The 25,167-nt window shown below is 41.3% G+C and overlaps 1 protein-coding gene across 17 annotated transcripts in view; it reads right to left on the bottom strand.

Annotated features, from left to right (window-relative positions):
* Positions 1-25,167, bottom strand: part of PLCE1 (phospholipase C epsilon 1) — a 444,022-nt gene that overhangs the window by 55,895 nt on the left and 362,960 nt on the right. For 14 of the 17 annotated variants that reach the window (XM_063727669.1, XM_054522660.2, XM_054522668.2 and 11 more), the window contains 10 exons: positions 20,585-20,767; positions 18,779-18,896; positions 18,047-18,203; positions 14,245-14,367; positions 14,016-14,152; positions 10,421-10,659; positions 7,456-7,517; positions 7,205-7,370; positions 4,121-4,228; positions 2,558-2,674 (listed from right to left, as the gene is read on the bottom strand). In XM_063727669.1, coding sequence (XP_063583739.1) covers positions 2,558-2,674; positions 4,121-4,228; positions 7,205-7,370; positions 7,456-7,517; positions 10,421-10,659; positions 14,016-14,152; positions 14,245-14,367; positions 18,047-18,203; positions 18,779-18,896; positions 20,585-20,767 — 1,410 coding nt within the window. The remainder of the gene's footprint in view (positions 1-2,557; positions 2,675-4,120; positions 4,229-7,204; positions 7,371-7,455; positions 7,518-10,420; positions 10,660-14,015; positions 14,153-14,244; positions 14,368-18,046; positions 18,204-18,778; positions 18,897-20,584; positions 20,768-25,167) is intronic. The other 3 variants (XM_054522669.2, XM_063727672.1, XM_024253552.3) reach the window with 1 other exon arrangement.

Raw genomic sequence — 25,167 nt, 5'->3', positions numbered from 1 at the left:
AAAGGTAGAATTTGCACCCACATAGTGTAAAGAACCACAGACACAATTCTCACAAAGATTTTGAGCATGGATCTCCAAAGCAGAATGTGTGTCTGTCAAGGAGGTGGGTGGAGGGAAAGCAGACACAATGCTTATATCCATTGTTGCCCAGACTGGTCTCGAATTCCTGAGCTCAAGCGATCCACCCGCCTCAGCCTCCCAAAGTGCTAGGATTACAGGTGTGAGCCACTGGGCCTGGCCCTGAGTTATTTTTTAATTGAAAAATAAAATCAAAACTTAGGTCAGGACAATATGAAAAGTTAATTAGTTTTGTTGGCATTAATATTTGGGGACATTTTACCAGTGCCCCTCCTTCCCACTAAGAGCCACATTTCCACAAATGCCTCTACCATTAAAGGAAGGGGGAAGTATAATGGAATATCTGCTTCTAAATCTGGGTGCAATATTGTTGTAGGAAGTCAGGGATCCCGAACAGAGGGACCAGCTGGAGCCGTGGCAGAGGAACATAAATTGTGAAGATTTCATGGACATTTATCAGTTCCCAAAATTAATACTTTTATAATTTCTTATGCCTGTCTTTACTTGAATCTCTTAATCCTGTTATCTTTGTAAACTGAGAATGTACGTCACCTCAGGACCACTATTGTACAAATTGATTGTAAAACATGTGTGTTTGGACAATATGAAATCAGTGCACCTTGAAAATGAACAGAATAACAGCGATTTTCGGGAACAAGGGAAGACAACCATAAGGTGTGACTGCCTGCAGGGTCAGGCAAAAAGAGCCATATTTTTCTAGTTGCAGAGAGCCTATAAACAGATGTGCAAGTAGGAGAGATATCGCTAAATTCTTTTCCTAGCAAGGAATATAATATTAAGACCCTAGGAAAAGAATTGCATTCCTGGGGAGAGGTCTATAAACAGCTGCTCTGGGAATGTCTGTCCTATGCAGTTGAGATAAGGACTGAGATATGCCCTGGTCTCCTGCAGTACCCTCAGGCTTACTAGGATTGGGAAACCCCAGCCCTGGTAAATTTGAGGTCAGACCGGTTCTCTGCTCTTGAACCCTGTTTTCTGTTAAGATGTTTATCAAGACAATACGTACACCGCTGAACATAGACCCTTATCAGGAGTTTCTGATTTTGCCCTGGTCCTGTTTCCTCCGAAGCATGTGATCTTTGCTCTGCCTTTTGTCCCTTGAAGCGTGTGACCTACTCCCTGTTCGTAAACCCCTTTTGAAATCCTTAATAAAACTTGCTGGGTTTGCAGCTCAGGTGGGCATCATGGACCTATCAATATGTGATGTCACCCCTGGCAGCCCAGTTGTAAAATTCCTCTCTTTGTATTCTTTCTCTTTATATCTCAGACTGGCTGACACTTAGGGAAAATAGAAAGAATCTACGTTGAAACATTGGGGGCAGGTTCCCCCAATACATTATCATTCCCTTATATAAGGAAGGACTGACTGTTAACACAGCAACTGTTCTGGCCAGTCTAAGCTCTTTGCTAACTTGGATCTTTGTACTGTGGTATAAGAAGATCTTCTTGGCTGGGTGTGGTGCCTCACGTATGTAATCCCAGCACTCTGGGAGGCTGAGGTGGGTGGATCATGAGGTCAGGAGATCGAGACCATCCTGGCTAACATGGTGAAACCCCAACTCTACTAAAAATACAAAAAATTAGCCAGGCGTGGTGGCGAGCGCCTGGAGTCCCAGCTATTCAGGAGGCTGAGGCAGGAGAATGGCGTGAACCTGGGAGGTGGAGCTTGCAGTGAGCAGAGATTGTACCACTGCACTCCAGCCTGGGTGACAGAGCGAGACTCCATCTCAAAAAAAAAAAAAAAAAAAAAAAAGACGATCTTCTCCTATAAGATTTGACTTACTTGCCCTGAGGTATTTTCAGCTTTTCCACATACAACTGACAGATGACATCCTGGCATCCCTGATTTGTGGTACCAGAAGTGTTGGAGAGTTGGTCTATTCTAGTCTCCTAAGGCTTTCTGGAAAGGGTAAGGAGACCAGAGAGCAATACTTATATCACTCCAGCTGAAAATAGGGACCATCCCAGAGAAGGCCCAGGCTCTGAGAACAGCCCAATTTCTCAGGTTTGTGGGACCCTAACTGTATATGCTTCATAGCCAAGGTCTAATTGCAGCATAGTCCACAAAGGCCTCCTTTAAACCTAATGACGGCTGGGTGCAGTGTCTCACGCCTATAATCCCAGCACTTTGGGAGGCCGAGACGGGTGGATCACTTGAAGCCAGGAGTTCCAGAGCAGCCTGGCTATCATGGTGAAACCCCGTCTCTACTAAAAATACAAAAATTAGCCAGGCATGGGGGCGCATGCCGGTAATCCCAGCTACTCAGGAGGCTGAGGCAGGACAATCACTTGAACCTCAGAGGCAGAGGTTGCAGTGAGCCAAGACTGCGCCACTGCACTCCAGCCTGGGTGAGAGAGTGAGAATCTGTCTCAAAAAAACAAAACAAAACAAAACAACCCAATGACAATTGCAAGACAAGGGCCAACATACCATCCTGCCTTTTCGTTGAGAGCTCACCTTGAAAATTTCTGCCATTTTTCGTTGCTGAGGCAATGAACAGTGGTTCTCAATCGATATGATGATTGGCAGGTCAGAGTTGATGAAGGCACTGCGATCAATGGCTTCAACCACTTCCTATGAGAGCCAAAACAGCTCATTAGAGTCCAGATATCTGTCAAGGTGGTCAGAAGGCAGGGCAGTTATAGCCACAGAAAGCATCTCAATTGTTACATGCAGCAGACTCTGGCCAAAGATGGTTTTCATATTTTCAAATGAAGCATGAGGATAAGGCTATTTTGTAGAAAGACATTAAACTGTTTATAGTGAGTATTGTTCACATACTATAAGGAACAACTATCATATTGAATTTAACAAATCTATTAATATACATATACTCTCTCTGTATACATATATAGAGTATATTGCAGGTAGAAGACACTGTCCTAGTTATAGCAGCAAACATAATTAAGCATAAAATACTTTCTTGCTTATAAAGATTTTATAATTTATTTGAGGCAATAAGACTTATGTCACATATATTTATGTGTATATGTAAACACAGTTATCAACTCATCCCCATGCCAATATAGCATACAGGAGTTTTAGGAATGCTAAATAGGAAACCAAGTTGAGGAGAAAATGCATTTTAGCCACTATTTCTACATGTAAAATAAAAATAATATTCCTTCACAACCTGGCCACAGTTCAGAGAAAATTATGTTACATAGCCTAAGACCCTCTGAATGAAGGTAGTAATTGCATAACTGAACTAATAAGCTACCCAGAATTTGAAACACAAATCCAGTGAGATCAGTCTTCCTGGGTGACCAATCTTCTCAGGTGGAACTGATGCTCATTACATTATAATGCTAACTATTTAACCATCTCCTAACTCCTGACATTGGCCTTTGTCAGCATGACACCAGGACAAATGACCATTAATTCCTATAGCAGGAAAACAGACCCTGCCTTTATATATCATATTACGTAAAAATTGCAACAATATTATTACATGCTAACTAATGTAAGGTAATGGTTACTAACTTGGGTTGAATGGGGAATCTAATGAGAGTTCTAGATTAACTCCAGAAAAATGAACATGTGCACATTCCACATGATACAGCAAACACTTTTGGGAAGTCTTCATTTAGACCCAGCATAAAGACCCTTGACCTAAGGTGTAATTTGGTCAAGTTACTGATTTAAATGAAGAATGAAGGCCAGGCGCAGTGGCTCACATCTGTAATCCCAGCACTTTGGGAGGCTGAGGGGCGGGAGGAGCACTTGAGGTCAGGAGTTTGAGACCAGCCTGGCCAACGTGGTGAAACCCCGTCTCCACTGGAAATACAAAAATTGGCTAGGCTTGATGGTATGGGCTTGTAATCCTAGCTACTTGGGAGGCTGAGGTAGGAGAATCTCTTTAACCTCAGAGGCAGAGGTTGCAGTGAGCCAAGATGGTACCACTGCACTCCAGCCTGGATAACAAAGCAAGAACCCGTCTCAAAAAAAAAAAAAAAAAAAAAAAGAAATGAAGATAATGTCTCTTTGGGATTTGATTTAAAGAAAGTTATGAAGGATTACCTTGAAGGGGATCTTGGTTGTCAGCGTATGTCCATGATAAATGATGGGCATCCCATCGTCTCCGTCCCAGCAGTCCAATTCTACACTTCGACAGCCTTGCAAGAGGACCTGTGTGATCAATGAGTGAATCCACCCCAGGTGAGCACCTGGAGATAAAGCCTCAAACTAAACCCAGCATGTAGTTCTACATATCAGGCAGTGTTCACACTCAGGACTAAAGCAGAAGGGCAAATGGTCTAAAACAAACATGGCATTTTCGCCAAAGGCCGCAATTAATCTGGAGTGGGGAATGAAGGGAACAGATTAAGGTAGAAAGAGTGTTTACCAGAGCTGAATATTAAAGGAAAATAAAATTTGATAGCAAAACCATATGGCCATTTTCCTAGCAACTTTGGCCCCTTGAAATGGCACATCTTCAAATTAGAGAGCCAGGCAAGTGCTCTATCTGGGTAGACATCAATGGAGGTGAAAATGCTGATGCCACAGCCCAGAGAAAATAAGGCCACTGAGTCCTTAATGAACTGGCTAAACATTTACAGCAAGCCAATCAGGATAAAATCACTTCCATTAAGACCCAAATTAAGCCACGATTAAACATCTTTGCTGTGAATGCATAACATGTAAGAAGAGTAGAAGCAGAGTTGCCAAGGATTTGCCTGGCTATCTAATTCCAGAATAGCAACTAGAGCAGGGATGGCAAATAATCCATAAATGGTTCCTTTCTCCCATACCCACAGCAGACATCAGTAATCAAGCTAGGCACACTTGTCCTTTAAGCTTTAATATGTTAGCTCACAACCTCTTTATTAAAGTGCTCCAGAAATCACTACCAAAGAATCAGATGAATTGATACCTATTTGTTATCCTGGATCTGAAGTGGGAAGCAGAGCTCAATACATGTGCTTGGTTTGCAACTCTGTAAAGTTTGCTTGAAGCAACCTCTTCCTCCATAGATCTATCTGTACATCATCTTAAAAAATTATTACATACTGGAATAGTGACCCAAGCCAAGAAATTGATACATCTGTAAATGTGCCTACCCACTGATTTTAGAATGCACATAACTATTTCTGCATGACAGCAATCCATTACTGGGGCTTAGTGGCCACTAGAGTTTCTGCAACTAAGCTCAGATAGTGGAATGATTCTCATTTTAACACTTCTATATGAGATATGTGCTATATTCTTCCTTTTTTACAGCATAGTCGGTGGCCTAGAATCTCAAGGCTATCTGCTTCTTTCAGCAGCTAGAGTATCTACAGGTGCAGTGTCTTGGGCTGGAAATTGCTATGTAAAATGGTGGCTGGAACACCAATCTGCTTATCTCTGTGGTGCCCCTGCCAGACCGGGAATAATGTTCAGTAACTGGCAACAGATGAGATGGCTTTTCAGCATGGAAGGACTGAAGGTCTTCACCAAAGTCTGTGTAACCTTAGATCTCCACATATGGCTAGAAGAGGAAAACCTGGGCTGGAAATTCTACATGAGAAGAACAAGGCTTATTCTCACTTCCCATCTGCCCCACGGAGTAATGTTAAGAGGTAATTAGGAAGGGCTAAGGAAGAGTGGAGAGGGGTTAGAAATGAAGTAAGAGGGATCTACCTGCACACTAGGTTTAATCACATCTGTGAGTCTATTTGAGGGTTTCTTGTGCCTTATTCAAAAGCTGTGATAGTCTCTCCTTGGGGTGTGATGTTAAGAGGTTTAAAAACTGTTTGAAGTCAAACAGAGGAATGAAATAGAAATTAAAGCCAGGACACTGGTCCTTGTTTATTTTCCTGGGATAAATGTGCATACACACAAGTACATAGATATACATAGATATGTATATATGCACTTACACATATATGTACACACATATATATGTATATACCTACATATGTGTATATGAAATATATATAAGTATCTGTATTTATATGTATATTTAATTTCATTCCTATAGAATAATGAATTTCAAACTTCTTTTAACTTTGGCATTCTGTGTGCGAATGGAGGGCCAATATGTAAAGTGTGTAGAAGAGCAGACATTACCTGAAGTGGGGCAGCGTATGGCACCCCTCCTACTCTCTGGCTTCTTCATCTCAGTGTTGGGGGCTGAGGCCCCATGACAGAACTTCTATTTTGAAAATCACTACTCTAAAAACACATCTTCATTCATAATAAAGTTTCCTTAGAAAACAGAGTTTAAAATACATATTCCCGCTAAGCAAGCTTTGGGACAAAAAATTGCTCCATGCTTTGAGGAATATCTGGACTAATCTGGAGAACAAAGAAACCTCATTGTTGCTGGGGTTATGTAAACAATACACCTGTAGTTTTCAAACCTGGACCCACATGCGCACACAATGACACACTTATATTCCCTGCCTAGCTCCAACCGAATTGACCCTTCTTGAAAGAGTTAAGAAAAAAGGCAGAATAGATGAGGAAGTTGCAGACGGTACAGCAGAGAGGCAATGGACACGCAGATCATTGCAAGTTGGATGTTTAGGTCAAAAGGATGTACTTTTTCTAGTCTAGAAAACCTATTGAGTTTCAAAGAACATTTTCATGAATTTAATGTGTAGGGACAGTGCCTAAAGTCTGTGCAGATTTTTTTCTGCATTTTTTTTTTTGGTTACCATAGGGATAGATTGATTATTTAACAAACTGAAAAGCAAAACAAACAATATTTTGGGAATAAGTACATAGAAAGTTGCATTTTCTACTATGCTTTCCCACTACAATATATTATTTAGCAGTTAGAGAAACGATTAGATAATTTTCCCATGGGAAAATCTAATTTTAGTGGGAGTAGGTCAGACTAACTAGGATCTAAAAGCTATGAGTCTCAAACAAACACTTTCATTTTGGCCTAGAATAAAGGTTAAGTATAGATGGGGGAAAACAAAACAAAAGAAGTAAAGAAAACGACTGCTGTAGTATAGCCAGTTTTCCCACACTTCATGGTTCCTCACATTTGACACGTAATAGCTTACTTTACAAGCTCTTCAAAGGAGTCTGGGGTCAGGTTTTTGTGACTTTGGGGGTTACGTAAATAATTAGGTTTAATAAAAACCACATTCCAAGTGGTATTCCCTGTACCTGGCTGTAGAGTTCTACTGAGGATTCTCCTTTGAGCTGATGGCCCGTGAGGTAGGTATTGTGCGAAGATTCGATGTAATAATATGAGAGGGGTAGCTGCAGTTCTTTAATGTTCTCCTGTGACTCATCATTTTTTGAGGCAAAATTTTCTTTATCCATCAGAAACCTAGGTGAAACAAATTTTCTTAAGACTGCATGGGAAAAATGCATACTACTCTTAAAAGATGGGCAAAAGATATTTTAAAAGTTACCTTGCAAACCCTTCAAATGACATTAGTCCCTGATGACACATACTGATGCTAGGCTCAAACTTCTGCAAGGGATTAAAAAAAAAGTGTTATTTAGGTTAAGGAAACTAAGAGGGGGAAAGAAACCACATCATTTTTTAAAGCTGTTCTGTTTTCATCAGGAAACATCTAAACCAAATATTTGAACTAATTTAGTAACGTAGTGGTAAGAAGTAGTTTTTAGTCCAAAAGAAAACATTTATTATATGTGAGTTTAGTATACTAAGCATATTTATTTAATAGAAAAAAGGAGAGAATGAGAAAAGAAGGCTGATTTCTATGAAAACAAAGTATATCAGTTTATCCAGGTGAAAATGGGGATAATAATAGCAGCTACCATAAAGTTGGTGAGAGGCGAACTGAGATGATTCACATACAGCACTTAGTGCCATGCCTGTATTTAGTAATATCATAATGAGCACTCAACAGTGTGATAGTAATCTCACAATTTTAGCATTTTCAGTGATCAAATCCAACTGCTGGACAACTAATACACTGATACCCAGTCAGGTGATAAGGGAGGTTGAAACCTAGACTCATTTGTTGCATGGAGCCACACCACTCCTCTCTGCTGACACCCTGTAGTGTAAACCTTCACCAGCTATTGCTGGTTACTATGATAGCTTCCTAAGCAGTCTCTCTGCATCTGTTCCTTCACCCGCACAGTTGACAATGGGGCCAGAGTAACCACTTAAAATTTTTTTTTAGAGACAGGGTCTTGCTATATTGCCCAGCCTGGCCTCAAACTTCTGGGCTCAGGCAATCCTTCTGCCTCAGCTTCCTGAGTAGCTGGGACTACAGGTTTGTGCCACCATGCCTGGCTCAGAGTAACCTCATAAAAAATAAATCAGCCAGGCGCAGTGGCTCACGCCTGTAATCCCAGCACTTTGGGAGGTTGAGGTGGGCAGATCACGAGGTCAGGAGTTCGAGACCAGCCTGGCCAAAATGGTGAAACCCCATCTCTACTAAAAATACAAAAATTAGATGGGCATGGTGTTGCGTGCCTGTAATCCCAGCTACTTGGGAGGCTGAGGCAGGAGAATCACTTGAACCTGGGAGGCAGAGGTTGCAGTGAACCAAGATCGTGCCACTGCCCTCCAGCCTGGGTGACAGAGACTCTATCTCAAAAAAAAAAAAAAAAAAAAAATCAAATCATGTTAGTCCCCTGCTCAACAATTTCAGTGGTTTCCCATTTCACATGGACTACAGTCAACCTCCTTATCATGCTCTAAAAGGCCCGGATGATTGGGCCCTTGCACATCTGTCTGACACCATGCCTGCCATTCTCTGCTTGGCTTGTGCAGCTCACAGTACACCAGCTTTTTGTGGTTCCTCATAAACCCCCAGCTTGCTGCTGTCTTGGTCTTTGACCTTGTGGCTCCCTGTGAATGCTCTTTCCTGAGACCTTCAGACTGGTTATTGACTTAGGGCTCAGTCCAAATGCCACCTCTTCCAAGTGGCCTTTGCTTACTCTCCTCAGCCCTCCTCCTGTATCATTCCATTCCTTTACTTGACTCAGTTTTTCCCCTACTCCATTATTACCCGAAATTACATCGTATCTTTGTTGTCTGCCTCACCTTCCAGAACGTAAGCTGCATTGAGGACCAGAACTTTTATCTTATTCTCTGCTATATTCCCACCTCCTAAAACTGAGCCAGCATAGTAGGAACTAGTACATGTTCATTTAATGACTAATGAGGTTGAAAACCTAGACTAAATCTGTTGCATGTTCTAGAATAACAAGAAAAAATTATGTACCGACTCCTTACAACAGTTACTGAGTTAGAGAAAGCCTGGGACCCACATTAATTATATATTAAAGAAGAACACTTACATACTTGTTTTTTGTTTGTTTTTTTGAGACAGGGTTTCACTCTGTTACCCAGACTGGTGTGAGGTGGTGTGACCTCAGCTCACTGCAACCTCTGTGCCTCCTGGGCTCAAGGGATTCTCGTGTCTCAGCCTCCCAAGTAGTTGGGATTATAGGCGTGGACCAACATGCCTCGCTGATTTTTTTTTTTTTTTTTTTTTTGAGACAGGATCTCGCTCTGTTGCCGAGGCTGGAGTGCAGTGGTGTGATCTCAGCTCACTGCAGTCTCCGCCTCCCGTGTTCCAGTGATTCTCCTGCTCCACTCTCCCGGGTAGCTGGGATTACAGGCACGCACCACCACACCTGGCTAATTTTTGTATTTTTAGTAGAGATGCAGTTTCACCATGTTGGCCAGGCTGGTCTTGAACTCCTGATCTCAGGTGATCCGCCTGCCTCAGCCTCCCAAAGTGCTAGGATTAAAGGTGTGAGCCACCATGCCTCGCCCTGGCTGATTTTTGTATTTTTAGTAGAGATGGGGTTTCATCATGTTGGCCAGGCTGGTCTTGAACTCCTGGCCTCAAGTGACCCACTGGCCTCAGCCTCCCAGAGTGCTGGGATTACAGGCGTGAACCACCATGCCCGGCCCATACTTGGTATTTTGTTTAAAAAACAAAACAAAAGAAGGTCGGGCGCAGTGGCTCACGTCTGTAATCCCAGCACTTTGGGAGGCTGAGGTGGGCAGATCATGAGGTCAAGAGATTCAGACCATCCTGGCCAACATGGTGAAACCCCATCTCTACTAAAAATACGAAAATTAGCTGGGCATGGTGGCGCACACCTGTAGTCCCAGCTACTCAGGAGGCTGAGGCAGGAGAATCGTTTGAACCCGGGAGGCGGAGGTTGTAGTGAGCCGAGATTGCACCACTGCACTCCAGCCTGGCAACAGAGTGAGACTCTGTCTCAAAAAAACCCAAAAAAACAAAAAAAGCAAAACTCTATTTCTGTCCCAGATTTAAAGGCTTTGGAAAGAAGTATAGAAAGAGTAAACATTTAGCAGCAAATTATTAGAATAGCCAGAGGCATCACACACACACATGCACACAAAAAACAGGCACAAACCTGGATGATGCTGAGGATTTCATCATAAGTGCAGTGTTCTCCTTGGCAATTCACGAGGAAATCGTTGAGCTGAAGTATGCCCACCCCGAAAATACCCAGAGATGTGCTCTCAATCCCAGTGCCATTTGTCACAATGCTTGCAGCAGCAATGGCATCAGATATCTGCCTCTGGTTGTCCGATAGCTGCTGTTTACTCTTAATGAACAACCCCAAATCCGAGACATTTCTGGTCAACAGATCTGAAACAGAATCACCACAGTACATGGACAAGATAGCCAGCATTTTTGCAAAGTTCATTTTGGAGATAATGGTGTGGAGTTATTAAAATGGAGAAGCTCTTTACTAATGAACCTAAACAAGCCATCAAAGAAGTGTTTATTTCTGGCTTCACATAGTGATAGGAATAAAAAACAAATCAATGAATAAATAAAGGCTGAGCATGGTGGCTCATGACTGTAATCCCAGCACTTTGGAAGGCTGAGGCAGATGGATCACCTGAGGTCTGGAGCTCAAGACCAGCCTGGCCAACATGGTGAATCCCCGTCTCTACTAGAAATACAAAAATTAGCCAGGCATGGTGGTGTGCACCTGTAGTCCCAGCCACTGGGGAGGCTGAGGCACGAGAATTGCTTGAACCCAGGAGGAGGCAGTGGTTGCAGTGAGCCGAGATTATGCCACTGCACTCTAGCCTGGGCAACAGAGTGAGAGTCTGTTTCAAAACAAAACAAAAAAAAAAAAAAAAAGGAAAAGAAGACAGAGCTAGGTTGATGATCTTGATATCCCATGTGGTATTAGATGGCAAGTAAATGTAGGTTCAGCTGGGGACTTAGGCCAAATTCAGGCTTTGGTTTTAGGGAGTAACTACTTGAACATTTTTGTTTGTAGAGATTGAAGATATACCCTTAAAATTACAGTTTTACTGTAATTTAGAAGTGTAACTATAAGCATTTGTGTACAGATTTTTGTGTGAATATAAATTTTTCAACTCATTTGGGTAAATACCAAGTAGTGTAATTGCTGGTCACATGGAAAGAATATGTTTAGCTTAGTAAGAAACTGCCACACTGTCTTCCAAAGTGGTTGTACCATTTTACATTCCCACCTGCAATGTTCCAATTGCTTCACATTCACACCAACTTTGGTATGGCCATTTTAATTTTAGCCACTTTGGAAGACAGTCTGGCAGTTTCTTATGGAGCTAAACATAGGCTTACCATATGATCCAGCAATTGCACTCTTAGATATTTACCCAAATGATGGAAAAACTTATACCCACACAAAAACCTGAATGCAAATGTTTATAGCAGCTTTATTCATAATTGCTAAAACTTGGAAGCAACCAAGATATACTTCAGTAGGTGAATGTATAAACAAACTGTAGTACCTCCACAGAATGGAATACTACCCAGGGTAAAAAGAAATGGGCTACCAAGCTGCAAAAAGCCACGGAAGAAGGAAACTTAAATGCATATTGCTAAGTGAAAGACGCCAGTCTGAAAACGCTATGTACTGTGTGATTCCAACTATATAACATTCTGGAAAAGGCAAAACTATGGAGATAATGAAAAGAGCAGTGGCTGCCAGGGATTTGGAGGGAGGCCCCTCGGGGGATGGAAGAGTGAAGCACAAGGAACTTTCAGGGCAGTGAAACTATCCTGTATGATACTGTAAAGGTGGATACATGTCATCACACATTTGTCAAAACCCACAGAATGCACAACACAAAGAGTGAATCCTAACGTTAACTATGGACTTCAGTTCATCATAATATATCAATATTAACTCAGTTGTAACAAATGTACCACACTAATGCCAGATATTACTAACAGAAGAAAGTCTGTGTGGGAGAGTAGAAGAGAGTATATTGGAACTCTGTACTTTCCACTCATTTTTCCATAAACCTAAAATTGCTCTAAAAATAAAGTCTAAGCTGGGCATGGAGGCTCATGCCTAGGATCCCTGCACTTTGGGAAGCTGAGGCAGGAGGATTGCTTGAGGCTAGGAGTTTGAGAGCAGCCTGGTCAATAGAGCAAGACCCTGTCTCTACAAAAAATTACATTATTTTTAAATATTTTAAAATAAAACAAAAATACAAAATAATACATGAAAATAATAATAAAACAAAATATAATAAAACAAAAAATAAAGTCTAATAATTTTTGAAAAATGTAACTACTTGACTAATTCATGGTTATGGAGATTTTGTGACTAAAGTTGAATAATAGTTAATAGTCTTAGCTCAAGGACAACATAAACTTATAAATAATTATGAAGCAACTGCATAAAAGAGGAAAGTTTTTTGTTTTGCTATTTGTGTTTATAGTTTCCAGGAAGAACAGAGGAGGAAAATGATAGGCTGGAAATGCATAAGTGGTTAGAAAAATGCATGGGTGGTGATAGTAATGGTGGTGGTGGTGAGTGGAATATAAGAATGAGACATTCTGGTTTACACAGTAGGAAATATATCCTGGACAATCATTCAGACAGAAGTACCCTGTGGAAGGCACTAAAGACTCTCCTTGTCAAAGGGTAGGAGACTACTGCCCTGCGATTGAACACACATCTGTCTGTAGGTAGGGAAGAGACTGGGGGTTCTCCACTGTGACACACACCACATACCTAGCAGACATTTGGAAATGGTCAGTGATATGGTTTGGCTGTGTCCCCATCCAAATTTCATCTTGAATTGTAGCTCCCACAATTCCATGTTGTGGAAGAGACCTGGTGGGAGGTAGTTGAATCATGGGGGCAGGTCTTTCCCATGTGAAAATGTTCTCGTGATAGTGAATAAGTCTCATGAGATCTGATGGTTTTATAAAGGGGAGTTTTTCCTGCACAAGTTCTCTTGTCTGCTGCCATGTGAGACATGCCTTTCACCTTCTTCCATGATTATGAGGCCTCCCCAGCCACATGGAACTGTGAGCCCATTATACCTCTTTTTCCTTATAAATTACCCAGTCTTGGGTATGTCTTTATCAGCAGCATGAAAATGGACTAATACAGTCGGGAAAGGGTTTTTTGTTGTCAGAATGACTGGAGGGCTTTATTGGTTAAATATCCTGAGATACACGGGCAGAACCACACAACGATGAATTTCTGTGCTCAAAATGCCAGTAGCACCTGCTCCCACGACACCAGATGACACCTTAAAATAATTCTCTAAGTGTTGGCCGGGCGCGGTGGCTCATGCCTGTAATCCCAGCACTTTGGGAGGCTGAGGTGGCAGATCACGAGGTCAGGAGATCGAGACCATTCTGGCTAACATGGTGAAACCCCGTCTCTATTAAAAATACAAAAAATTAGCCAGGCATGGTGGCACATGCCTGTAGTCCCAGCTACTCGGGAGGCTGAGGCAGGAGAATCGATTGAACCCAGGAGGTGGAGGTAGCAGTGAGCTGAGATTGCACCACTGCACTCCAGCCTGTGCAACAGAGTGAGACTGTGTCTCAAAAAAAAAAAAATTTCTTAAGTGTTTCCCTACACAGCAGTAATAGCACACTATGTGGGACAGGCTCAGAGTTTGTGTGACTGGACCTCTGACCTTAAGTTTTAGACAGATTGGTCCCAAAGGGAAATCCTAAAATGTTCAACAAACCTAGGTCAGGCTGAAGATCGCTGGTGTTTTCATCAATTGTCAGGTTGGTGTAGAGTGGGGCTGACTCGGAGCCAGATCGGTTGCAGGGCACTGCATAGACATCAAACAGATCCTTCAGGTCCTTGCGGCTCCTGACACTGAATGAGGAATGGAAAACACCTCTCATTGAGTATCTTTATAGAAATGGGGGGGCCTGAGAAAGAATAAGAAGGAAACGTTAACACTGTACCTGAACGATTTGAACAGCTCAACAAATTCAACAAAACTCATGTTGCTATCTGAAACCATGAAGCTCTGAAATCCCTTCATGCCGCCTTTGATCCGCCCGTGCCAGCTACTACTGCTCCAAGCACTGCAACAAAGACAAGGCCTTCATGGGCACAAGGGCAGGCCACTGCTGTGATTCTGTCCCACTAGACTTGCTCCAATTAGCAACACGAGCAAAAGGATGAGTGCAAGTTACTTAAGATTGAAGCTATTTTCCAGTACTCTCTTTTCACTTCTCTTAATCTATATTGTATCAGAGGAAATAAAACATGTTGTATGTGAAAAAGAAAACATGTTTCTAGTCTATTTAATAAGGGCCCAGGGCTGAGGTTAATATTCCTCTATTAATCAAAAACAGTTCTTTGAAATTGCAGATCAATGGGCAAAATAACTCAGTGTTTCCGAAGATGTCTTTTTTAAAAAGAGCCCCAAATCACTCACTCTTGATCTATGGGAAATAGTGCACGTTCTTTTCTATATTCTAAGTTATAGAATCACATTTAAGAAGAAACTTTTGAGTGTATTGTCTGATTCCTTTCTTAACCAGTCCTTAGATGAAAACAGAGAAGAGCTTTTAAATATTAATGGAAAACGTGAATCGGAAAAATGTGAAGAATGGAAAGGGCTGGGTGCGGTGGCTCATGCTTATAATCTCAGCACTTTGGAAGGCTGAGGTGGGAAGATTGCTTCACCCCAGGAGTTCGAAACCAGCCTGGCCAACATAGTGAGGCACTGTCTCTAATTTTAAAAAATTTAAAAAAGAATGGAAAAAAGCCAGCTTTGCCTAGGATTATATTTGCACCTTCCAAGGCTGCATCTATTCAATGTAGAAATATGAGTCAACTCAGAACAGACTGTTTCACAACATTTTTTATTTTCTATACTGATTTCCTGACACAATGGTATAAGAGATGTTTTGATTATGGTTTATAGTCAAATTAATGAACAGGATCTATTTTTTAAGTTACACTTTAAGTTCTAGGGTACATGTGCACAACGTGCAGGTTTGTTACATATGTATACATGTGCCATGTTGGTATGCTGCACCCATTAACTCGTCCTTTACATTAGGTATATCTCCTAATGCTCTCTCTCCCCCCTCCCTCCACCCCACAACAGGCCCTGGTGTGTGATGTTCCCCGCCCTGTGTCCAAGTGTTCTCATTGTTCAATTCCTACCTATGAGTGAGAACATGTGGTGTCTCGTTTTCTGTCCTTGCAATAGTTTGCTGAGAATGATGGTTTCCAGCTTCATCAATGTCCCCACAAAGGACATGAACTCATCCTTTTTTATGGCTGCATAGTATTCCATGGTATATATGTGCCACATTTTCTTAATCCAGTCTATCACTGATGGACATTTGGGTTGGTTCCAAGTCTTTGCTATTGTGAATAGTGCCGAAATAAACATACGTGTACATGTGTCTTTATAGCAGCATGATTTATAATCTTTTGGGTATATGCCCAGTAATGGGATGGCTGGGTCAAATGGTATTTCCAGTTCTAGAGGACCTATTTTTTTTTTGTCTTGGATTTTGAAAGTTTTTTTGAAATGTTTCAAATATATAAGAAAGTATAGAGAATATCATGAAGTCTATTTTATGTATATTAAATATATAATCTAAAAACTATATATTTAAGACTATAAATATAAAAATATATAGTTTGTTGAAGTGACTCTCAACCCTGCTAACAATGTTCACTCATGGAAAATTAATTTGTGCTGACATTTGAAGGTCACCTTCAGCAATGAAAGAGCACTACAAGTTGATAGCTTTATAGCATTTTGTAGGCATAGGTTGTAGGTTGTCGATCCCCAATATAGTGCAGGAAACATAGGGTAGAGGTGCAGGAAGAGGAAAAAGGTGACTTCATTATTTGCAGCTAAAGAAGTAAATTTCCTGTCTTGCTTCTTTCTGGTTGCAGGTCCAGCTACTGTCTGTAGGAACCCATCTCCCTTTGATTCTAGGAAACTCTGTTTGTCCACTCCTTCCACTACCAGACTTAGGATTCACTCTAGCTTTCTCCCTTAATAGCATTCAAGCTGATTTTTCCTCCTGTCTTGTGTTTTCTTTCTGTTTTAAAACAGTTGAGTGGGTGCTGATCCCTGTCCTCCTGGGGTTGGCCTTCTGATCTCGCATCTGGCATGTTAATTTCTCTTTTTAAAATATTTTCCTCCCTTACTTCGTCCTTTCTTTTCCTGCTCATGAATGATTGAAATAAACGGGAAATGCCATTTAATCCAGGTTCCTTGCTGTTTACCCAGGATACTACACAGGCTGAAAGTATAATAAACAGGATTCTGATTTTTGTAACTTTTAGTTTTGTTATGAATCTAAATTTACCTAAAAGTTGCAAGAGTGGTACAAAGAATTCCCATATAACCTTGACCCATGCTCACCCATTGTAGAATGTGAATGTATAAAGCGTAAATTATAAGTTCATTGCTCACACTGTGAAAGAATTTTTATTTAAAAGATAATTTACTGTAGGATTTTTTTTCTTCCTTTTTTTCTTTTTTCTTTTTTCTTTTTTTTTTTTTTTTTTGAGACAAGCTCTCACTCTGTTGCCTAGGCTGGAGTGCAATGGCATGATTACGGCTCACTGCAGCCGGAACCTCCCAGGCTCAAGTAATACTCTCACCTCAGCCTCCTGAGTAGCTGGGACCACAGGTGAGAACCACCACACCCAGCTAATTGTTTTATTTTTTGTAGAGATGGGGTCTCTGTTGCTCAGGCTGGTCTCGAATTCCTGGGGGCTCAAGTGATCCTCCTTCCCTGACCTCCCAAAAGTGCTAGGATTACATGTGAGAGCCACTGTGCCCAGCCAGGATTCTTAATAAGAAGCTTCCAAGAGAAACAGAGAAAGGGAGAAAGAGAGAGAGGGAGTAGGGAGAGAGGGAGGTGGGGGGGGAGGGAGGGAGAGAGAGAGTGAGTGAGTGTGTGTGTGTGTGTGTGCGTGTGTGTGATAAAGTAAAGAGTTCCTGTTTTAGCTTGGTTCTGTGGGATACAGGGAGATGCAGCAGCATTCTGGTTCCCTTTGGAAGTCTGCCATTTTAATATCATTCCTTCTTCTGAGAGGGTAGATATTGTTTCAAATATGTAATTTGCATGGAACTTATAAAATAATTTATCCAGCTTTAGATTTATACTTAAACATATCCAACTTGCTGTGATACTTGAATTCATTCCTCTAGACATGCATAACTTACATATGAGAAAAGTATTAAATATATTTCATCGATTAGCAAAGGGGCCAAATAGTTTACATTAAAACAATCTATTCTCTCTTCTTCATTTAGAGCAGTGCTATCCAATAGAACTTTCTGCAATGATAAAAAGCAATGTTCTCTATCTACACTCTTTGGGATAATAACCATCAGCTACTTGTGGCTATGGAGCAGCACTTGAAATGTCACTACTGTGACTGAGGAATTGAATTTTAAATTTTCTTTAATTTTAATTAATTTACATTTGAATTTAAATACCCACATCTAGTTAGTGGCTAGTGTACTGGATAGTACAGATTTGGAGAATCATGGCTTGGGTTTTGTTACTGCTACTGACCTCTGAAGTAATATGAGAAGGCAGGAGGACAAAATTAGGAAAATTAGGATCATTTAAAATTTTAGGATTTTTCAGTTTTCAGTTCAACTATACGTCAAAACGTGAAATAGTCTTTCCATAGACAACTGTAAAGATATGCCCTTCCACATAACTGGAATAATGTGAAGGGTCCTTCTGTTTTATCATGTTAAGACCCCACCTGGATGGGCTCTTGTTTGAAGAAGACAGCACAGGGGAGGACACTGGCCTGATGGGAGATGATGTCCCGGCAGCCAAGTTGGGGGACCCAGCTGTGGTCAAAGAGTGGGCTCTTCTGGAAGGGAGGGGGTTTGGAGGGTTAGCGATGGCATTCGCCTCTGTGAGGATGAAAGACAGAAAAGAGACAATGATTCAGATTATACTTTCCCTCAGAACCAAATACAAACCAGAGAGGCTTCTGGATGTCTGAGCAAATCAACCTATGCAGCTGGTTTCTATACAAGAAGCACCAAAATATCTTCATGAATGGGCTAATCTGGTGGGGTCTCAACTGGCTACATGTTAGAACTGTCTGAGAAGCTTCAAAAATAAATAGATGTCCAGGTCCCAGCCAGAGAATATCTGAATCAGTTATTCTTGGATGTGGCCAGAGGAATCAGATTTTCTTAAAAGCTCTAATATGCAGCCAAGGTTGAGAATCACTGGTCTAATCCACCAAATTATACCATGTATATCTAATATTCCCTGTCAGTAATGGCAAGTTAATTAATGGGGATTTTATTCCAAGCACACTATGTTTGCAGAAGTACCTTTAGGTTTCATTGTCTGGTTAGGACAAAGAGTTTTGTTGGAAATGTTTGCAATGCTTAAGTCACAATTTAAAACCAAATGTATACTTTTTTCCCATAAAAATTAAAAAACAAAAATCTCAGATGTAAACATGCCACTTTACCTGATTCTTCTTGTTCATTAATGTCTTGAGGATCAGAACCACTCCGGCTTCGACACTCTTTGTGCATCTTGGCCTTTCGGGTTGCCATCTCATCGTCAGTCACCTCTCCACTCTCACCCTGGGAACACAAAGCTCATGATGGTTCCAAGCCTGTATTTCTGTCCCATCACTGCTTTAGTTCAGGTAGGTCTCTATTTTCTGACCTACCCACCTTCAATACTGCCCCTCCCTGGTAAAACTGGTAAAGACCTACGTTAAGGCTGACCGAGTATTCTCATGTCATATTATTTCATTTGTTCTTTACTATACAGCAGTACTCCTCAGGGGAGGGAGGCAGACAAGAGGCGGCACACAACCTCTGGAACCTCTGTGTACAGAAAAAAACTGTGAAGCAGATAAAATTTGACATGAGCATCAAAGCCTCCCATAAGCAAAGAGAATGGCACTTTTTCTAGATAGACGATATGGTTTGGATGTTTGTCCCCTTCAAATCTCATGTTGAAATGTAATTCCCAATGTTAGAGGTGGGGCCTAGTGGGAGGTGTTTGGATCATGGGGGTGGATCCCTCATGAATGGCTGAGGATCATTCCCTTGGTGATGAGTGAGTTCTAGCTCTGACTTCACACAAGATCTAGTTATTTAAAAGTGTGTAGGCTGGGTGTGGTGGCTCATGTCTGTAATCCCAACACTTTGGGAGGCTGAGACAGTAGGATTACTTAAGGCCTGGAGTTCGAGACCAGCCTGGGCAACATAGTGAGACCCCCGTCTCTATAAAAAATAAAAAAATTAGCCAGGCATGGTGGTGTACACCTGTGGTCCCAGATACTTGGGAGGCTGAGGCAGGAGAACAGCTTGAGCCCAGGAGTTTGAAGCTGCAGTGAGCCATGATCACACCACTGCACTCCAGCCTGGGTGACAGAGCAAGACCCTGTTTCTAAGAGAAAAAAAAAGTGTGTGGCATCTCTCCCCTTCTCTCTCGCTCCCGCTCTTGCCATGTCATGCACTGGCTCCCGCTTCACCTTCTGCTATGACTGTAAGCTTCCTGAGGCTGTCACCAGAAGCAGATGCTGGCACCATGCTTCCTGTACACCTGCAGAACTGTGAGTCAATTAAACTTCTTTCCTTTATAAATTACCCAGCCTCAGGTATTTCTTTATAGCAACACAAACAAATAGCCATGAAGCAAATATATTATCACTTCATAGTGATATCTGATATTATATAGTTTATAATACATAGTGCTAATATACTTTACATTGTGTTCTACACACAGTATTTGGGGCCTCTGTGATCTCTGTTCTCTTCTAGCCCTTCCTTGCCCACAGAGTGCTCATGCTCTAGCCATCCAGAACAGCATGTGCTTCCTTGAACACGCTGTCTTTTATGCCTCTATGCTGTCTCCTCTGCTGGGGACACTTTCTCCTATGTTCTTTGCTTGGTAAAATCCTACACGTTCTTCAAGACCTGTGTGTCAGTTGCTCTGTGGAGCCCTCTGTGCCTGCCCCTCAGCTCTCTATTTTCCTTCTCTCTGCCCCCACAGCACTTTGTGGATGACTCAACAATGTCTCTTTTTAGCTTGCACTGTGTTTGTTTACATGTCTATGTCCTTCTGTGGACCTTGTCTTTTCCCTGGTGTTCCTGGCACTAGCATGGCACCAAGGAGGTATGTGGTAAGCCCTTGTATCTTCTGTTTTATACCTGACTTTGTCCTCAACCCAAACAACCTAAAGTGTTTTATGGTGATGTTCACCATACAGCGGTCCTGGAAGATGGGTTTAATGCTTAATAAACAAATAACACGCTACCCTCATGAGGATTTTCTTCTTTTTCTTGGTAGTGCTTATGCCCAGGGTGTTGTTTCTCTGCATATTGGGCTTCTCAGCATTCTTTGCAGCTGTTCCGGGGCTGGGGTTTCGAGCACTCCACCGTCTGCCACCAAACAACTCCACAGCATGAGCCAAAGTTGGGCCTTCATACCGTCCATCCTCCTGCGAAAGAGCCACATGGTGAACACAATAGGAAGCATCAAGCAAAGGGGAAGTAAATATATTAATGTCTCCCAGAAAATTCCAAGACATGGAAGAGCACAGACGGCCACAGAAGAATAATGATCTGGCCACCCAAGTGACTCTGTTTTCTAACTCACAAGATTCTCTGTCAGGAATTTCATCATGTCCCCTGTTGTCCTGGTCACATCCCTGCTGAGTTCCAGTGACATGCTTTAATATATCAACTGGGGAACAAAAACTTCCCATCCCATTTACAGAGGTTAAATTGCAGAACTACCACTGTAGGAAAATTCGTTTAGACTTACTTTGCAAATTAGGGCCTTGGAGATCTTGGAAGGGAGCGGGGCAGGGTATCAATCTAAGTAAAATCAAGTTGTATTTGTCCATTATTGCCAGGTAGGTTTTCACCTAGTTTGATGCTTGGGACAGTCGGACTTGAAATACAGGGTGTGTGACATGCATGAAATTCCCTTTGAAGGGCCCCAGGGAGCTCCTAAAATAGTTGGGCTGCCATCCCCTTGAGTGGCTGAAATCTAAAGATAGGGAGCCCATGGGACTCAGAACACCATACATATTAGGATGCTGTGAGCAGCAACAACACACTCAAGGGTCAGGCAATTGTTCATAGTAGCTACTGCTTCTAAGGCAACTCTGTATAACATCCTGTAAGTAACAGCAGGGATCTATTAATTAAACAATTGTCAATGATTCTCCCCATAAGTCGGTTAATAAAACCACAAAAAGTTGCCTATGAGCTAAAGATGATATTGATATTTCATGCATTTTATAAGTGGGCTCTTTAAAAATTAATTTCCATGTACTGTCTTTACTCTTCAAAAACACTTAAGGCCGGCTTTCCTTTGCAGTTTCAAAGAAATGCTTATAGATAGATTTTGCTTTGTTGCAGATCATATGCAAAAAACAAAGAAGCTTTGTGTGTGTGTGTGTGTGTGTGCTTGCTCCTTCAGCCTAATGTTTAATAACTATGTGATTTTAAGACTTGTGCATTCCCACTTCCTGCATCCTGTTGTGGATCCCAGGATTCTGAATAACTTGGGTATTTGACAAAGAAACCTTTTGGTGACCTCTTATAGTGGGACATTGTGACTTATGGCTGTCCATGATCTGTTTCTCCCTTCTCTAACCATACCCCAATTTTACTTTAACTGTCTCTTCTCCACTGGATATAGTCTAGATGGGTGTGTCAATCAAGCTGAAATATCCTCCTTTGACCAATGATTGGCACATGATCCCAATAAGCCAATCAGAATCCCCTTCCTGGAGCAGGGTTCTTGAATGCAGTGATATAGAGAATGAAAATGGTTGGAGATCAGTCCATCTGCTGGAGGCCTGCTGAAGAGAATCCCTGCTAACAAATCACTAGGAGTGACTCCAAATTGGAATAAACATTTCATGAATGAAAACTAATGGATACGTTTTAACTACCATTTTGAATAACATACTCTGAATCTGAAAGAAGAGTAAAACTTTTATTTATGGATTTTAACCAACACATCTTTAAAAGCTTAATAGGCCCATTATAGTTTACATGTAAAATAATTGGCACCATTAACCTATACTGCTTTGATTTTTCTAATTTCAGAACATCCCAACATGGGTCAAACTTTACCACTAACAGAAATATGTTCAGGTCAGGAAAAGGAAGGATGTCTTTGTGTAGTCTTTAAAGGAAGCTTTCTGGGAAGTAAAATGTAGTTTTAATCTTTCTTTTGTTTTACACAAAATAATAAACTTGTTTGGGATGGATGAAGGATATACTTTCTTCTCTTTTTTTTTTTTCTTGGAGACAGAGTCTCCCTCTGTCGCACAGGCTGGAGTGCAGTGGTATGATCTTGGCTCACTGCAACCTCCGCCTCCTGGTTTCAACTGATTCTCCTGCCTCAGTTCCCAGGTATCTGGGATTACAGGTGCGTACCACCACACCCAGCTAATTTTTGCATTTTTAGTAGAGATGGGGTTTCACCATGTTGGCCAGGCTGGTCTCGAACCCCTGGCCTCAAGTGATCCACCAGCTTCGGTCTCCCAAAGTGCTGGGATTACAGCTCTGAGCCACCGCACCCGGCCTACCTTCTTTTTTTTATGTGGGAGATGGACTACCATAAGTGAAGGCACATGTTCAATTTTAGAAAACAGTTTTTTTTTTTTTTTTGAGACGGAGTCTCGCACTCTTGCCCAGGCTGGAGTGCAGTGGAGAAAAAAGTTTATGTGAAAGTTGAAGATTAGAAAATAGATGCCTTAAAAAATATCCATGCACTGTTACCTCTTGGCATATCTTCGCATGTGACATTTTGAAGACTATTAAACTAATCTATATCCTTTGAATGAATCTTTTTTTCCCCCCGTAAAGATAGCCAGAATCTGTTTTTTGCTCATAATCAAAGATGTTTACCTGGTAATTCCATATTTAACTTTCTTAGCCTCCCAGAACTCCTTCCAAATACCCAGGATTATGGGCCGTCAGCTCTGTCCATGATAACCTTGGGCCAAAGCTCAAGATATTGGTCTTTCCTCCACATCCCACATCAACATCTCTGCAGAGTTTAGTTTCTTGGATTTTCCTGTATTTTTCTAGGCTTCTCTACAAATGTTATTACTTCTTCTTGTCTTCTGTGTTATCTCTTGTTACTACTTCCATCAGTAGTACTCAAATACTTGTAGTATTTGAAAGTAACTTCACTTACATTTACTACATAAGGAAATTCTAATGTCAGAAAGATTATTTTCTATATAAGCACTTCCCAAACTAGGGATTAAAAAATCCTCTTATAGAGCTGTTAACAGAAGTTTGGAAAAACCCAAACAGTGTTTCACAAATTTCTTTAGCTTATAGGTAAATTTAAATAGTTTTTTTTTTTAACTTTAGGGCATCTGAGAGAATTTAATTTTCTAAGAGGTATTATAAATCATCAATACAGATATTAAACATTAACAAAAGATTTGATCTTTTGTTCTCTGAGTACTAAGTTAGCATCTTTTTGGTGATCCCTGAGTCAGTTTGGGAACTGGTTTATATGATGAGAAAATGATCAGTCCATTGGTCTTTCCAACTTTTTTCTTTTGAAAGAAATCTTGAGTGTCTGTTTCTAAGGCACGTTGCCTGACTTCATAAATGGCTCATGTAGAGAGAGCAGTGTCAAGGAATAACATCACCTATATTTCAGAAGTGGTTGAGGAGTATGAGCTGTTTTGCCTCTACACTGCAACATCTTGGTTCTGTGCAGGGGTGGTGGGGGAGGGTGGAGCTGTGTTTGCAGCTGGGTAGGACTGAGTCTTCTCTAAGTCACTTCTGTCTCTCTTACCTCTTCATCTGCTGTTCGTGGTCTCAGCTGGTGCCTCCTTCAGCAAAAGCTGAAGAGTGCCAGGGTAAATGAGAAACCAAGTACCTCTTGTGTATTAATTCAGTTACCTATGCTATAAGCTTGAGAAGGAGACAAATGGAAAACTAAACCACATAGACTTTGTGACAGGAATTGTAATTGAGCTCAAACACTGGTCTATGTCCATGTTTGATGAATTTTCCTGATTCCAGAAGGCCAAGGAATAGCTGTAATTAAAAACTGACATTTGCAATAGCTCCTGAAGACTTTTTTTTTTTTTTTTTCCCCAGTTGAGTACACTGAAAGTTCCCTGTGCCCTGTGGAGTACACAAGAGGCAAGTATTTTTTGTTTGTTTGTTTTTTTGAGACAGAGTCTTGCTCTGTCACCCAGGCTGGAGTGCAGTGGCACTATCTTGGCTCACTGCAACTTCCACCTCCTGGGCTCAAGCGATTCTCCTGCCTCAGCCTCATAAGTAGCTGGGATTACAGATGCATGACTAATTTTTTGTATTTTTAGTAGAGGCGGGATTTTGCCATGTTGGCCAGGCTGGTCTCGAACTCCTAACCTCAGGGGATCTACTGCCTCAGCCTCCCAAAGTGCTGTGATTACAGGCATGAGCCGCCATACACAGTCAGGTATTTTGTTTTCCATTTTAGACTAGTTAACTAAAACTGGCTTTGTGCTGTGTAACATTAGGATACTTGTATACATAGGCCTATCTGCTTATTAATCAATTATCAAGTTAGTCATTCAGGATATGGTCTCTACTTATAATCATGGCATGGGTGTAGGGAAAGAAGAAAGAAGGGGCATTACATGTGCCTTGTCTAACTTCCTGGGGCAAGAAATGTTTTTAATTGTCAGAAATATATTAGAACTGTGACAAGTACACGAAATCAGCCATTTGAGTAGTTCAAGTGGTAGTTCTATTTGTTCTGTGACAATACAAAAGATATTTCTTTTCCCATAAAGATAGAAAAGCATAGCAAAGAAAAACTGAACACTTTGATACAACTTATTTGAGAATGACACTTCAAGTG

The sequence above is a fragment of the Pongo abelii genome, chromosome 8, assembly GCF_028885655.2.
Source record: "Pongo abelii isolate AG06213 chromosome 8, NHGRI_mPonAbe1-v2.0_pri, whole genome shotgun sequence".
In the NCBI taxonomy this organism is placed as follows: Eukaryota; Metazoa; Chordata; class Mammalia; order Primates; family Hominidae; genus Pongo; species Pongo abelii.
The sequence above is the reverse complement of the archived record's forward strand: the minus strand, read 5'-3'. Positions and strand labels throughout refer to the sequence as shown.